Below are 18,086 nucleotides of genomic sequence, written 5' to 3'. Positions count from 1 at the left end.
AAAATTTCACACTTAATTTTTTATAAATTTTTAAGGGTTGAAAACTCTTTTTTTAAAATAAGGTGCTATAGCATGTGACACTTCATTGGAAGGCCCTTTGAATGATAAGTAATTTGGTACAAATAAAATAGAAATTGGTTCACTTGTATTGAAGTTATGATTAAAAATATGTTTTTTTTTTAGGATATGTTTGTATACACTGTTACTTTATTTCAGTATTTCAGACCAAAGCATTAGGTCTAAAATCGTCCGTTCTGGTTAAAAATATGGGTTTTTGATTTCTCCAGCATTGAAAAACCGTACCAGTAAACACAGCGTTATAGCATCAGTTAAACATACGAAAAACCAACAATAAGGTACCTGCATTAATCACAATATCCACTATGAGTTGAATTTTTGTTTCTACTTAAAAGAACTGCTTTTTTTTAAAAAAACTCCCTTATTATGCAGGTGTAAAGTATTGTAGTAAACCTTTGCTAAATGTCAGAAAAATTGATTTCATAAAGAATCTTTTAATTTTTTTTCAAGAGAAAAGCTATTATACAATAAATAAATACGGTAATGGCTATTATACAATAAGCAGTTATGATTGTTGAACTTAATAGAGTAAATACCTTGATTATAAATTTCCAATTTGTGTATTTTCCAATACACATGTATGCACACGCACACGTGCATACATATGCATTATTAGTTTATAGTTTAAATAAAAAACCATTACCTTAGCTCACAGAAATAAATATTTACTTCTCAGCAAGGTTTGGTTTAACAATTGACCTGAATAAAGTATACACACAACCAGTTCTATCTGATTTAACATCTCAATTTCCCCCCGAGGGGAGAAGATCCCGCCTTGTAGCGTGTCAGGTCGCTACACCACCCCCTCAATTCCTAGCCAGTAGTGGCTTTAACGGAGGACATCTTCTCGCTCTCAAACTGATCACATTCCACAGTGTTCAGTCCGGCCTCGTGAGATGCCACTGATGCAGATGCCTCGAGGGACATCACATCAGTAAGTTCACCCCGATAGTAGATTTTAGATTTTTGCCTTCCGAAGAAGATAACTGACACCTAAAGCTACCACGTTGCCCTCAGGAAATCTGATTTAACAGCCACCATCTAGACAATGAAAATATATTGCACTTTATTTTGTAAGATTTTGTGGTTTTTTTTGTTTATATGATTCTATGATAAATAGCCACTTTATTAAAAAAAATTCAACTTTTTAGTCATTTTAAAGCTTAGGTTCAAATTAAAAAAATTTAAACAATAATATTGGAAAAGATTACATATTGTATCTGAAGCAAAAAATGGTTTTGTTTATGCAAATATATATATATATATATATATGACAAATTTTTTTTTCTGTTGGAAAATTTAAAACATTAAAATAGTTTACCGATATTGTTAATAACAATTACTCGTGTGATTGGAGTTACTGGTAATTTGTATGTGATTATTACTGTGATTCTGAATGAAAAAATACAAAAAAAAATTACTAAAATATATTTGATTACATATAAAAAAATATTTAAAAAAAAAACTTTTATTTAACTAATATTAATATTAACATTAATAAAAAAAGGAAACAAATTAGAAAACCCCTCTAAAAAGTAAAAAATAGGAATTAAATCAAATTGAAAATTTTAAATCAAAGTTCTAACACCATAGGATTGTATTGTCATCGAAGTTACATACCTGTACTAAATTTCATTGATTTTCATACGATAGATCAAAAGATATAGCAGTTGCTAGATTTGATTATAACTAAAGCAAGTTAAAAGCTTATAAAAAGAATTAATTAATTTATATTTATTGGACAATTTTTTCTGATATATTAAACATTAGGAAAAGTTATATTGTTAGTTTTGAGCATTAATTACACTACAGAAGAGCTAAGTTTCATATTTTTTTTTATTAATATGCATGTTAAAAGAACTGCATGCTAAATCTAATGTTTTTATGTTTTTGTTCATTAAATTTCACGAGATTATTTATGATTAATAGAATGTTAACCTTTAATAGTGGAATATGTACCATTACCTCATAAATTTTAAGCAGTTGGATAAAGTAATGAAGGTGGCAGCATATTGTTTTGGGCAAGATATAATTTTATAAAAAGAGGTGGATGGTTTTTTAAATAAGAAAAAAATATTTTGAAATGAGCGAACAATTAAAATGCTATGTTATTAACTCCAATACAACAAATACAAATGGTAAATAACAGGAAGCATATTTGTAAAAAAAAAAAAGACAAGAAAAAATATCCTCAGTTTAACACTTTATCGATTTTCTAATCTTACATGAATACCAGTAAGTGATCTTAATACTGCATCTAAACCAAGAATAATATCCGGACAATCGGCTAGAGGTGGCAAAATCTTGAACTTTCTTAAAATTCCACTGATAATTACTTTTATTTCAAGCATACCAAATCTTTGACCTGTAACAAAATTATTTTTAATTATTATAACCAATTATCAAAAAAAAATTGATAAATGATTTCATTTATAATGAGAAATAAATTTTGTATAAAGTAGAGAACATAAGGACTAAGTACTACTAGAGTACCACTAGAGTTACTTGTAAGAAATTAATATACTTTGTTCTGTGTAAAAGATTGAGTTGAAGCCTATATAATTTTTTAGATTCAGCATCCAGAATCCAGTGTAAAAGCTGTCAGAGGTAGTCTTAGGTGTGGTGGCTAAGTTTTTTTTTTCACTTTATTTGCGGTGATTGAAGAAGGCCATAATGATAAGAGTGATTTAGGTGAGAAAAAAGTCATTCAAGGAAAAAAAATTTACTACTGATTTTCAGCATAATTTTAGTTTTGAAATAAGTTTATGTTCTCTAATAAAACATTATCTATACGGTATGCCTGCATATCATGACTGGATTTGATTTAGTTCTACCAGGCATAAGACATTTTTCAAGATTATAGCTTCTTATAATGGTTAACAGATATTATTAACTGTAACTATAAGAAAGAAACAACTACTTCTTGGTATAATGTGTTGCCAGCTTTGAGAAGTACCATAAAGATTAATTAATTGGTTAATTATTGCCAAGGAGTAATAATTAAGCAGACCTAATGAAAATAGTAAAATAAGATACATTCAAATTTTCTCTCATTACCTATATAAAAAAGATAAAAATTATAAAGCTAAAAGGTTAAATTATCCTTGCATAAAAATTAAAACCTTTAATTATTATTACAGTAATTTTAATTTTTAGTTTTCATTAAAGTTTTATTTTATCATTAGTTCTATTGTACTACAAACTTTTGATTACAACTTTTATATAGTACTTTATAAAGTTGTTGAAGTTTTTTTTTACACTGGCAAATAGCTCCCAGTATGATTGATAGTTATATTGAAAACTTTTTCTGAACTATTCACATATTTTTTTTGGAAGAAGATGAATCTCATAACTTAGGAAAAAATTATATTCAAGAAGAAAAAGTTAATGTTAAAATCCATCATCATATTCACATTTTGATGAAAAGATCAATTAATGATAAAGCCTTATTAATGAATCAAAAAAATAATGATGGCAATGAACCTAAGGGAAATATTTTCATTGGCAAGAACGGCCAAGTAATATTTCAAAATATCAAACTAGAACTAATGTTTGGAAGAACATTATTTTACCAAACTTTGGGGCTTTTTTCCCCAACTCCCCTGGGCCAGACATACAATTAAGTAAAGCTTGGCCCAGGAGAGTATCCTTTTTCTCTAAATTTGGGGCTGCACTGGCTAAACCTCACTTGACAAAAGGAATAAAAAAAAATTATTTGGATTTAAGAATTTCATTTTATCAAATTCTTTTATCAGGAAACAGAATAAAAAATGTAGGGAGTGCTAATAACCAAAATATGGCAGATACTAAATATATTTCAGGGAAAAATACTCTAAAAGTCATTCTTACTACATTGGATTCAAAAATTTTGTTTATGAAGAGACCAAGAAAGACTAAGATTTCAGTTGTTCTCATAATTAAATAAATAAATAAAATAATTAATTAATTTAATTCTTTAATAATTAAATAAAATAAATTTCCTCTAAAAGGTTCTAGCAGTTTTTAAAAATAATTATTAGTTTAACTGCTTGTTAATTTTTATTATTAACTACTTATGCAGAATTTACATTTAGAAATAAATTAACAGTTTATTTAAATAATAAAGATGATATCAAAATAATTTATTTGTTCTGTTTAATTATACAAAAAAAACCAAAAAAAAACCAGTTATTTCAGATGTATTCTGTAAATGCATTTGTAATTGATAATATGGCATATGCAGTTTTTTTATTAACTGTATAATGCTTGAATAAGAATAAAACTGTTGAGGTAGTGTTGTATACTTTCGAAGCATTTATAATTGTGTCTTGTGCAGCTCTTTTTATTGAGCTTGTTATAAATAGGGATGTGCTTAATGCAATTATTCTTAAAATAAAGACATATTATTAAAAATTATTTTACATAACTTTTTCAACTTACCACTAATTTCAGTTTTAATATAATTGTATTCCTTATGTAGTAATACAGTATAATCAAATAATAATTATTACTTTTTGAATGGAAAAACTAAAACAAAGCAAAGAAGTAGTAAATTTACCTATACAATTTCTTGATCCTGCACTAAAAGGGCAATATGCGTATGGATGTCTTGACTTAACAACATCTGGTAAAAATCTATCTGGATTAAATACATCAGGCTCAGGAAATAATTTTGGGTCATAATGCAATTTATGTAAGAAAAGACAGACTGTAGATCCTTTTGGTAATATATAAGCTGAAAGAAAACAACATAATTAAATTTGTTAAAAGAAAAAATTAAATTATGCAAGTACTTCCTCTCTAAAAGTACTAGACAATCTAATAAATACCAATTAGGTTTTGATTTCACAAATGTAAAACGCTGAAATTTACCTCTCTGTGGTAATGAAGGAGCAGTGATAGTATAATAAAGTTGTTTGGTGTACACAAGAGGCTAACGAATGACGGGACCAAACGGCTCTCAGGATAAGGAGCTCTGCCAATACAAGGAGCTCCACCAATATGGAGCTAGAAGTGCCAATGGCCTTTTCGTAGGGCAGATGAGCGGCAGGGGTTTGGGGAACTATTGCCCCCAAACAAGTGTGAGATATTGTCCCCAAAGGCATTAAAAACTTCTATAGGAAGTCAATGGCATTAGAATACAGAAATCAACGGAATACTACTGTATTACTTTTTCATATGGTACACTGGTAATGTTTTCTTTTGTTAAATGTTGCAGAGGTAAAATGACTTCCCATTTGGATTTCCAGAGGAAGCAGCAGTAGTGTCATAGAAAATACAGTGAAATACATAGAAAAAGCAATGAGAATAGTCACATGGAATGTGAGAACATTATTACCATCAGGTAAGTTGCAAAACTTGAAGAGAGAAATAAAAATAAATAAAGTGGAATTAGCTGGGATAAGCGATGGGAGGGAAGAGAAGAGTTGAGAAGTGGTGAAGTTACCTCATATTAATTAGGGACTGAAAGAGGAAAAAACAGATTTAGAATAGCTGTAATAAATAATGTAGCAAGAAAAACACAAAAAGTAATTTATCTAGATAATAGAGTGATGGCTTTAAGGATTGGAATGCTACAAAAAAATATCTAGTAATAGTTCAGGTGTACATGCCAATGACTGAGTATAAGGATGAAGATATTGAAAAGATATATTAACATAGGGGAGTTATTATAAAATGAACAGGATTGCTGTAAAATAATTATGGGGGACTGGAATGCAGTGGTACAATCAGGTGAAGATGGAAAGAAAGTGGATAAGTTTGGACTGGGAACACGAAATGAAAGAGGAGACAGGCTTGTTGAATTTTGCCAAGAGAAGGATTTGTTCATTATGAATACGTTTTTGAAGAATCACATACAAAGAATATATTCTTGGGCAAGACCAACATCCTGACCCCGTAGGGAAAGACACCCTCCATGTGACAGTTCTGGTCGCTACACCATCCCCTCTGTACCTTGCCCTTATGAGCATTACTGGAGGTCATCTTCAGTACCTCAGCAATGACATCTTTCAGTCAGGCCTCAGCTAAGATGCCACCGATGGGAATGTCGCTTGCGGCATACCCATCGGTGGACTACTAACTAACATAAACTCCAAATAAAACACATCTAGGCAAGTCTCAAACAAGACTGAATTACTTTCTAAGAACAAGAAACTGAACTCTACCTACCCGAAAGGTAAAAATGGGTTCGAAACGCAATGAATCAGAACATGCAACACAAAAGCACTAACAAAACATAACAATAACAATGAATTATGTAGCACAACAGTAACATAAAACACAATAAAAAACGAACAAATCTGTAATCAAAAAGAAGCAAAACCAGCAATAGTTTAACAAACCATAAAACAAAACAACAATAAAGCCAAACATAAACACAAAGAAGGAAAGTCCAAGTGGAACATACAACCCTTTCCCCGATCCTTTGTTTCATGAAATATGTAATAAAACTTTCTGTAATCATCCGTTCAGTCCGGCCCTTTTCCAATTAACACAGAGATCAAGTGTCAACTCGATAATATCTAATAGACAAATGGTCTCCATTTCCATTAAGTCAAACGTAGCACATTCATATATTACATGATAAATATCGTCCAACAATCCACATTGCGGACACATACCAGAGTCAGCCAGCCCGAATTTCTGTAGTCTGTCCTGAAAAGCGCCATGCCCTGAAAGAAATTGCATCACATACTTGTTTGGGTGTACCCAAAAGGCGTCCCACAAATCGACAACATCAGGGAAAAGATCATGTGTTTAATTTCCACACTCTGTCTCATCCCTTCTGGCCTGCCACAAGGTGACACCATGCTGTTCTATCTCCTTTATTTTCTTTGAAGTCAATTCACCTGACTTCTTAGCAGCATACCACTGTAGTCTCTCAGACACAATCAAGCCTATTGGTTTCACACTTGCGATCACCTCCAGTAAAATTGTACAGTAACCACCCGTTACCGTTAGCAACAAAAGGTGTTGATCCCGTAACAAAATATCCCAATAGCTTTTAATTTTAGTGTATCCGCCCAAACAGGCGCTGCATATAGCATACCTGCCCTGCAAACGCCCTTATACAAGATACTCATAGTCTTAAAATTAAGACCCCAATCAAGATTGACCACACATCGAATTGTGAAGGCATTACAGGCCTTTCCTGCAACATATTGAAGGGCAAGACTAACAGATAGATCTTGCTTACAGATAGATCATTTTTTGGTTGAAAATAGATACAGGAATACTGTTAAGAAGGTAAAATGGGCTTCCAGGAGCCAACATAGAAAGTGATTATATTCTGTTACTGATGGAAATGAAAGTAAAATTAAATGAATTCATACTACAATGAGATGAAGAAATAGAATACAGAGAGACTAGAGAACATAAAAGAGGAGAGTAAAAGTGTGAAACGCTGACAAATGCAATTACTCAGGGTAAAAGGGATAATGAACCAGCAATAGTTCTGGTTCTATGGAAATGTGGTCAGGGATAAAATCATGAGGGGCACTCAGGCAAAGAAACCTTGGGTAATACAAGAATTGGTTCAAAAAATGAAAGAAGGAAGAAAATGTAAAAATAAAGAAGGAGAATATAACAGAACAATCTATCGAAGATTGATTAATGAATTAATAGAGAAACACATAAAACTAGGGAAAGGTGGCCAGAAGAAGAATGTAAAGATATGGAAAAGATGAAGTATGACATGTTGTATAAGAAGGTAGGTAAAAAAACACCACATGGGATAGAAGAAATCCTACTTATAAAATGAGAGAAATTGAAAAGGTAGATGGTAAAAGTATTTATAAAATGAGATAAAGAAATTATGGGAACAGTATATAGAGGACCTGTATGCAGGGAGAAGAAAACAAGAAACATGGGAAGCTAAGATGGAAGAAAAGGTTATGGAAGAAGAGAAAGGCTTACCAATTTTGAGATCTGAAATTGTAAAAACTATTAAACACATGACAGGAATGCAATAGGAGTAAAAGAACTTCCAGTAGAATTCTTTATATGTTTAGATGATGAAGAAGTAGATGAAATATTCTCAATGTGCAATGCAATTAATGATCCTAGAGTAGGTCAGAAAATTTTATTAAAACAGAAATGACACTGATACCTAAAAAGGTTGGAACCAAAAATGTGAAGAACATAGAACTATCAGCTTAATATCACATGCTACAAAAATAATGCTGAGAGTATGAAAGGATGGTTACAGAAATGGAGGAGATTGCTGGGGAAGAACAGTTTGGATTCAGAAAAGGAAAAGGAACTAGAAAAGGTGAGGACTGATCAGAATTATTGGTGATAGATGTTTTGAAAGATGAAGAAGATTGAGCCATTTGTCAGAGTACAGTGGGAAAAGTTATTTGAGATTCTGAAACAAAAGAGAGTCTGTTGGAAGGATAGGAGACTGGTCAGAGAATTGTATATGAAGCAAAAAGCAGCCATGAAAATAAGTGAGAATCTCACAAATTGGTTAAAATTAGGCGAAGGAGTGAGGAAAGACTGCTGTTTACCACCAACACTGTTCACCCATTATGTCGAGGAAATGTTAAAATAAATATTGAATGACCAAAAAGGAGTAAGGCGGAAAAAATATAAATTGTATCACATTTGCTGATGATCTGCTGATTGCAGCTAAAGACACTCAGACATTACAAGGAATGGTACAAAACCAATGAAAATAGGGATTAAGGAATTCGGGATGAAAATAGATGTGAAGAAAATAAACATTATGAAGATATTGATGTTTTAATAGCAGAAGGAAAACTTGAACAAGTAAAAACATACAGATACTTACTGAAGACTGGAGGAGTGAAGATGAGAATTGCAATGGCAAAGGAATTTTTTTTTAAAAAGAAAAACCTACTCTGCAACATGTATCTGAATCTGAGGAAGAGATTGGCAAAATGCTATGTTTGGGATATATTTTTGTATAATAGTCAAACATGAACACTGGGAAAAATGGAAAAAGTTAGGATTGAGGCTTTTGAGATGTGGGTCTGGAGGAGGATGGAGAAGATAAAATGGGTGGACAGAGTAAGTAATGTAGAAGTATTACGAAGAATAAATAAAAATAGAACAGTATTGGTGATAATTGGAAGGAGGAAAGGAAACTGGATCGAGCACATATTAGGGGAAAAGGGATAATAAATACAATTCTTGAAGGCTTCGTTGAAAGTGAAAACAGAACAGGAAGGAAGAGGACGTTAATAAATGACATAAAGGACAGTGAAGGTTATAATGAGATGAAAAGAAAAGCATGGGACAGAGACAGATCGAGACAACAATGGTGCCAGGGACCTGCCAACAGGCAGAATTCTCTGCTCTACATTCAGTCATTTTAAACAGCAAAAAAAATGTGAAAAACATATTCATATATTTTACTTACATGGTTAATAAGCAGTGACTGGATGCAATGGCAACAAAAATATTTTGCAGCCAAACAGATTCATATGCAACCAATATGAGTCACATTCTATGAGGGACCTCTCCCACACTACAACTGATTACCTCAATAAAAAAATAAGGTCAAATACTTTTTGATCACATCTTCTACAATACTTATTTTTATAATAAGAAAAATAAAGTAATTTAATTTTTATGCAGAAAAATTAATTATGAAGAGAATGATAAATCACTTCAGAAAGCACACATTACAATCATTGAATCATTAAAAACATTTTTTGCAAAATAATACATACTCATACTGGTTTGTCATTTTTAACTTAAAATGTTGCCTACAAATAAAACTAAAGTATAATTCTGATAAATCATTGTAAGAACAGTAAATATAAGAACAATTTTTCAGTGTTAAATTCAAACATCCAAACAGTTTTTTACCTCAGTTTTTTTTTACCAAGCTTTTACCTCAAGTTCCAACAAAATGGAGTCAATAAACATATATTATAATTATATTTCATTCTAAGTTATAAACCTGGTTTAATTTTCAAAAGCTATCTGAATAACACCAGTTTAAGTGTTCCTGATTTAATTGATAATATTTTTGAATTTGGAAATAATGGAGGATCAGATGAGTAAAATAATTATTCTAATTAGTTTAAGAATAAAATTCATTAATACTAGTTTTTTAATCGTACATGAAAGTTGAACATCTTCTGTAATCTGTCGAAAAATAATTGGAATACTAGTATACATCCTCAAAGTCTCTTGTATAACACGTTTTAAATATTTCATGTTTTTTAAATCATGAAATGTAGCAGGTCTGTTAGAATCACCAAATATTTGATTGAGTTCTTCCACTACCTTATCCTGAAATGGAAAAAAATAAATAAATAATTTTATAATTCAATCTTTATTATATTCTCTTCATAAGGATAATTTGTTAAATTCAAATTCATGTTTGTGTAAATGGTTGAGTTCACATAACAATATTATATTCCTAAAAGCAGAAAAAAGAAATCTCAACTGACATACACTTTTGAACTGGATTAAATTTCATAAGAAATATTAAAAACTTCTGACAATATTTTGTATCATCCATGAAATCAACTACCTTAAACTGAAACTAGTTAAACTGAAACAGGTTTAGACAAACAAAGAATGCATAACAGTTCTACTTAATTCCATTACCCTTGAACTTGTAATGTGTTCAACAAAAATTAGTCATTATTTTAAAGGCATTTTTTTTTTTAATATTTGAATAAATATAACTTAAATTAAATAAAAATAAATGTTAAACAGTTACTGAAAGAAATTACAAACAATTACATTACATATAACACCCAAAAAGAATTTATGAAAAATGTTTACTTAAAATCTGGACCTTGATAGTCATTTCAATTGTTTAGCAATCATCATCAGCGTATACTATGGAAAAGAATAAATAAGAAATATGAAAAACAGTGAAGAAAGTAGAAATAAAAGCCAAGAAATAATCTACAGTATTACTAGACTACCAGTTAATATAAAACAAGAAATTTTAATCAGAATTTTAGAAAAATTAAAAAAAGAAAACTGCTTATTATTTAGCAATATCTATAGAAAGTGTATAATTAATTTTTTTTTAAATATCTAAACCATTCAGATCCATAATTTGGATTACCCACCTTGACTTAGTGAACACCTCCATCATATATAGAGTAGATAAAACTTATTTTAATAAAAAATAAATCATGAACCTTAAACTGATCAAAGTGATATTCCCACCAATGAACACTGGAGATAATTTAATCTTCTTATGTATGAAAACTTTCATAAAATGATTTTCAACAAATTAAAATTTCAAACAAGTTATCGGATATTGGTCTCCTACCAGAATTCAACAATAAAGGTTTTGATTCATTCTGATAAAGAAAGTTTCCCAATTATCCAGTTACTGTTTATTACATACATTTTTAATAATCATCAATTCTAGTAAACTAATTTTGTGACCACACTAGAGGCATTGGTGTTCTACAGCCAATATCTGTATTTTTCTATATTTACTATGAGCCTAATACTCTACTCCATAATACTAAATCCAATCTTTATTTTACTTTTCCCAGCATATCCTGAATAAAAAGTATTGTCTTTTTTAAATCAATTTATAAATATATTCATCTCTTAAGTACTTAAAGGCCTATTCTTCTCAGTTCATACTTTTGACAAAATTTTTTAACAAACCCAGGTTTATATGAAAGGGTGGAAGAAGAACATCTTCTGGGTCCACGAGAGGCTCAGCAATGACATTTTTCTCACTAGAGTTAAGATTTCTTACAGGCCAGTCCACTTGAATATAATGTGATTCTCTCTCCCTACTGTCCCACATACATAAAATGCAGCAGTGAACCCCAGTTGCAATCATAAGAGTACAGAAATGACTTTTAGATCGCCACAGATTTTTCACTAGTGTTCAGCATAGTTGATTGACATATTTGATGTCAGTCTAGGAGGATTGCCATGTTAGCACAAGTCTCCTTCATGTGAACTGGTGGTTGCTGTTGTGAAGCAATACAGCTTTCAAACTAAGTTTGAAGGAGTCTATGAATAGCCTCCAATCAGTTGGATCATGATTCAAATGCAAACATTTCATCAAGCCATTAACATCACAGCAAACAACAAGATTGTTTTTCTTCTCAAACAAAGAAAGTAGATCCCTATGATGATGTCTGTATTGTGAGACCTTTGACATTACGTTGGAGAAGATCCCATTGCTGTAGTCTTGACTCTTGACCCTAGAATTTCTGAATTCTCGACAAATCATGCTCTTGAATAAGTTCATTCAATTACATTGACTTAGTCTGTGCGGTTTATCATATTTTTCACCAAAATCAGAGTCTTGGGATAGAAGGCTTGATGAAGGCTTGAGATGAAGGCTTCTTCTTCACACATCTTCATTTTCTACTTCAAGCTCATAATTTTGGGGTGGAGTAGGAACTGATAAACTATATGAATGTGGAATATGTCGAATAGCAGGAAGATTAGGGTACTGAACTGTTCCTCTTTTCTTCACTGACAATCTTGCCTTTATAAATGGAGTAAAGCAGAAATAGCAGTTATCTATATGCAGAAATAGCAGTTATCTGTATGGTGTGTAGGCTCCTGCGCCAAACCACAGGCACAGCAAAAACCATAGATCGTTTTTTTTATTTTTCAGCCATTCTTTTAGTATAATTGAACAACAGTTGGAACATATATGTGGAGCCCATGACTTATCCTTCTCCCGTATCTTCATACCAAAATAATGCTGATAGGCAGTCTTCACAACAGGTGTCAGATTGCATTGCTGTGACGAAAATGTTATTTCACTACAAATGTAACAAAAGTTATTCACTGAATTTACACATTTTCGTGGCATTTTGATTTAATAAATTTTTCACTTCAAAAGCATCTGATACCAGAAATTCTGCACTAATTACAGTACAAACAATATGAAACTTACAGTCATAGCAACAGTAATAACGTTAATAACCTACAAACAGCTGGAGAACGTTGTGTTTTATCATTTAACAGGTGTGACAACTCCAAAAACAATATTACCCCCAAACTAAAAACGTAGATTGAGTAAAAAATGACGTCACTGTATCTCCAAACCAAGTGCTCATCGGTCATTTTTATGGTGATTTTTGAATTCAGCAGTTAGAAATACATTAAGAATAAGCCTTTTTGAGCCTAAAACATTTTCATTGGGCAGTACTAATTTGATCTTGTTGGAAATTTTACAGTTAAGTATAAATATTTATTATTGTTTTCTTAATGTAATATTAAATCCTCTGTTACACAATGGACTTTGTAAAGAATTGCAATTTCAAGCAGCCAATCTAATCACATGAGGGAAAGGAATTTTTTCTCAAGCAAAAAATTAACAATAGTTTATTATAGACCAGTTTTTTTAATTAAATATGTTTATTTAAATATCTAATTATTCATAAATGATCTTACCTGTACTTTAGGATGTTTCATAAGAAGATGAAGTGCAAAACCTACTGCTGAAGTCGTAGTATCATGACCCTGTTAAAATTTAAAAAAATACTTAGATTATTACATATTAAATCTAATTTATTTATTTGTTTTACTTAAATTAATTAATTAATTCAGTATTTTAAAATAAAAAAATATCTACATTACATAAAGATTACATACATATTTAATCTGTGTAAAATTACATAAATGTAATACAGAAATATCAATTAAATAATATGACAACTAAATGTTATTGAACCAATTAATAATTTTGTCAAAAATAAATATTTCATTTAGATCAATACATAATGCATTAAACAGATCATTTCAAGAATAAGTAAGAACATATGCTTCTCAGTATATAATAAAAGGAAGTATTTTCTATATAAAATTCTAAATGTTATTTCACAGTTTAAAAAATACTGAAGTTGACTTAGAAACACATCCATTCACCTGATTTTTGAATCAGGTGAATAGTTGAAAAGGTTCATACTTAGAAATTAAGAACAGTTAACTTAAAAATAAAGATAATTTAAAATTTTATTGAAGTATTTAAATATATATTATATAAATATGTTCTATTAAAATTGATGTCCTTTAATTTCAGAATGTGCTAAAATTTTGTGATATTCTTATGGGTCCAAAAAGGCATTTTTTTAGAGTAAAAAATACACATTTTGTAGAATTTGAGATTCTATTATTGTTTAATTCATATCAAGACAAAATTTTGATTATTTTTCATCGTATTTTAGTTAAAAAAAAACTAATTAATACAATTCTTAATTTCTAATTTTATGCTGAGAAATATTTTTAATATTATTTTGTAATGTATGAAGAATTCTAAACTTTACTGAATTCAAATCCAGTACCTTTCAGATGAAATGCAACCACTTGTATGAAGAGTGGTACAGTAAAATTTATTAATGTCTAGCCAACCATTTTCCAATTATTTGCTACAGTAACTGTTGCAATTGTTGTTACATAAATCATATTCTGGATATTTTCTTTATTTATTATTGGAAATTAATAAAAATTAATCTATTTGGTTGGCTGCATGAAATACTTGTACTTACACCAAACATAACTGTATTTACTTGACTCTTTATTTCGTCATCCTTCAAATTGTGTTCAAGAAGTAGGTCAAGAAATGCAGACTTTTTCTTCTCACCTTTAACAAATGTTTAATTAAATATTAGAAAAAAATATATATTTTTTTTTACTTGTATTTTTCTTTACAAAATAAATATTTATGACCTTAACTCATGTGAAGGAGCTTAGTTTTTTTACATCTTTTTGTAAACTGCTAGTTTTAATTGTTTTCATTGTGAGAACCAAGTAAATTTAATTGGAAATATAATAATATTAGTTTACTTAAATCAAATGATTAATAAAAATAATACCTTACTATGTACAATAACAAAATTCTTCTCTTTTACCATAAATAAAAACTAAAACTTATATTGTGATAAAGTTAAAATGGCTTAAACAAAGCAGGGATAAATGTTTCAGACTTACAAAATTGAGCATTAATCAAGAAAAAATTAAAAGAAATCTTATAAAGTAGGATTTTCAAAGAAGAAGCTCTAAAACAAAAAAAGAATAATATCAGAAGAATTCAGAAAAAAGGCCAGAAGAGTATACTAAGAAAAATATTAAATATGGTTTATAGTTGGCTGAAACAGAAAAAAAATTAATTAGATAACAATTATTTAAATGAATTAATAAAATAATTTATGATTTTTACGTATTTATTTGAAAAAAATAAAACTAATATTTCAGAAGAAATATACATTTGTAAATAAATAAACAACATATTTCATGCCTAGTTTTAATTTAATTAATTTAATTTGGCAGCATTTCAATTAATTATATCGTTCAAATAAGGTAATTAGGTAGGTATCGTTCCAATTAATTATCTAAATAGTGCAATTTATTAACTATTATTAAAATAATTTATCATTTTAATTAATTATGACATTTTTAATGATAAAATATATTTGATGAGCTTTTTTAACTTTTTTTTTGCATGTACATTAAAGCTAAGCATTTATTCCAATTATTTATTATTCATCAATAAACGACATAATTATGTAGCATTTATTCTTTCTATATATCCCAATATCTATTTTCTCCATAGTTTTTTTTAATCCTAGATTCTTTCCTCTGCAATAGAAAAAGCTGCCTAACTACAGGAAAATTGAGACCAATAGAGAACTCTCTATTTTGTTATTATCTCTTTTGATTTCTTTTAAATATGCATCTCAGTATTAGAGAACAAGTGGAACCAGGTTGTAGTAACTTAAAACAGACTATAACTATAAAACATTATTATATTTCATGACATGAATTTTTATAATAACAAGAATCTCATTAGGCTAAGTGTGTATATTTTTCAGAAGTTGGTATGGATGAGAAGATCAAAAAATATAAAGTATGGTGCTGAAACATCACTGTACAAAATAACCACAGATTTAACAACATGTCACACCTCAAAGAAAAGTTGTTAATAAAGTAAAGTATATGTTAGCAAAATAAATATGAATTATATTAAAGAAAACAAGCCAACCTAAGACTGATGAATCTTCATTATTTACATTTTTAGATTTCTCTTGTGCTTTTAATTTTTTTTTACTGTCTATAACCTGAAAAAAGAATATTCATATTATTAAATTTTCTGTAATTGGCAAAATAGTCCACGAGCACATGTATGAAGTTTGTTCTCTGATTAAATAAAAAGTAGATTTTAATAATTTCTTATAACAAAAGTACTTTAACAATAATTGTTTAATAATCTGTGTAAGTTGTAACTCTTTCAAAAAATAAAATTTATTATATTTTCGTGAATAAGATCGTCAATAAATATAATAGTTGTATAATACAGTAATGTAACAGCATACTGTATAATACAGTTAATATACTACTTGATGTAATAGTTGACAGTTAATCACACTACTGAAGAACTAAATGATGTTAAATTCTGTGTAAGGGTGAAGTTCAAAAATATTTATTTTTATTTTTAGGGTGGGGTAATTATGTGATGAACATTTCAAATGTTATTTCCTGTTAGTGGACAGGAAACTAGTCCCTAGGTCATCCACAGGCAGTCTGTCTTATCAGACTACACAAAGGATGTATTGGCTCTAATATCAGAGTCCTATTATCCTCAGCTTGGAGGATCTAGCAGGATCAGATCTACTACCACAGAATTAATAATGATAAAAAGAAAAAATCAAAGATAAGAAAAAGTTGTGAAAAGCAAAAGAGGTCAATATACCCATTATGGTGAATGAGGAGGGTATTTTACCATCTGATCTAGTTATTTTGTATTGCTTCAAAGGTGTCTGTTTGAACCCTGATCCTCTTAAACCTCAAAGGGGCTGTGTTACTAGATCTGTCTCTCGTTTCTGACCTAAAGCTACATTAAATAAATATATATATATATGTATTTTTTAATGTTTTAAATATTCATGGCTACCATTTGAAAGATGAAGAAGATTTTCGTGAATAAATGTTGTAACTCCCTTTCAACATTTGGTCAAATCTTAAAGTAAGTTCTGTTTATTTTTTGTTAATTTATAATGAAAAAATCATTATTACAACAGTTTAAAACTGAATTATAATAAATATGATAAATTATGATTACAGATAAATTATGAGTAGAACAAACAAATAAATTTTCTTGAGCTCAACTTTGTAAAATATTACTAACAAGGACAATTTTTTTTAAAAATGTACAGAAAAGTAACAATGACAGACACACTCATTCACAGTCACTTAATCTTAAATGAACTATTTGTTTTTAGAAGTATGATTAATATACTCAGAACACCTATGTTCCCTTGAGATTACATAAAAATGAATCATCAAAGATAAAATCTAGCAAACGCATTGCCACACTTCTACATAAAAATCAAAATTACATAAAACAAAAAATTAAATAAAATAAATATTAAATCAAATCATTGCATTAGAACAAGCATTTGCATAAAAAATAAGCACAATACCCCTGGAATATATCAATTAAGGTGCAGCAATTCTAAATTGATTAAATAACTCAAATTCAAACAAAAACAATGAACATTTTAAATGTTCATTCCTCCAGAACAACATATAATTAATATTAGTCAACTACGTCATAAACAAAAATCAGAAATCTAAATAAATATTTGGAGAAAAAAATATCAGAAATTGTGTAATTTTATTATTTAAGTAATAAAATTACAAGGCTATACAAAGTCAGATAAATATCAAAAGCAATATGACTCGTGGCAAAGAAAGCTTTTAACAGAAAATAAATTAAATTGTTTAATATCAAACATAAATTTAAGAATAAGAATGATGCATCCTGGATAAACCCAACTCCACATCCGTGCAGTAACACCTACACAAACATCCAGGTCAGGCAATGACATGGTACTTTGGCATTTTCTTTACTTATGTCGAACAACAGTGCAATGGTTTTGCCCAGGAGCTCCCTTAGGGAGCTCCCCAAAGTTCGGGATTGGAGATCCCGAACTCTCTCAGCTGGTTTGCAATTATGTTTCTCGGTTTCATTGTTTGTTGGGGTGGTGATATGTTTTTCTCAACACTGGGCAGAGTGTGAACAGATAGTGCTCATCCCTTTTCCCGGT

The 18,086-nt window shown here is 29.5% G+C and overlaps 1 protein-coding gene across 1 annotated transcript; it reads right to left on the bottom strand.

Moving 5' to 3' along the window:
* Window positions 1–2,173: 2,173 nt before the first annotated feature.
* On the bottom strand, window positions 2,174–16,079 carry LOC142328004 (cytochrome P450 4C1-like). Its single transcript, XM_075371439.1, has 6 exons — window positions 16,022–16,079; window positions 14,529–14,623; window positions 13,435–13,503; window positions 10,152–10,323; window positions 4,616–4,792; window positions 2,174–2,443 (listed from the first exon to the last, which is right to left on the bottom strand). The coding sequence occupies exons 2-6, from the start codon at window positions 14,535–14,537 to the stop codon at window positions 2,283–2,285; spliced, it is 588 nt and encodes a 195-aa protein (XP_075227554.1). The 5' UTR covers window positions 14,538–14,623; window positions 16,022–16,079; the 3' UTR covers window positions 2,174–2,282.
* Window positions 16,080–18,086: the final 2,007 nt, after the last annotated feature.

Source organism: Lycorma delicatula, chromosome 7 (genome assembly GCF_047948215.1).
Source record: "Lycorma delicatula isolate Av1 chromosome 7, ASM4794821v1, whole genome shotgun sequence".
NCBI classification, from domain to species: domain Eukaryota; kingdom Metazoa; phylum Arthropoda; class Insecta; order Hemiptera; family Fulgoridae; genus Lycorma; species Lycorma delicatula.
Note: the sequence above shows the minus strand (reverse complement) of the source record. Positions and strands in the feature narration are given on the sequence as shown.

What these genes read in the sequence shown, in the direction of transcription:
- LOC142328004 (XM_075371439.1), bottom strand. An exon ending in AGAAGATGTTCAACTTTCAT is followed by an intron (nt 4,793 to 10,151) that starts GTACGATTAAAA and finishes GTTTTCTTTCAG; the next exon opens with CTTATATATTACCAAAAGGA. An exon ending in AGGATCAAGAAATTGTATAG is followed by an intron (nt 2,444 to 4,615) that starts GTAAATTTACTA and finishes ATTTTGTTACAG; the next exon opens with GTCAAAGATTTGGTATGCTT.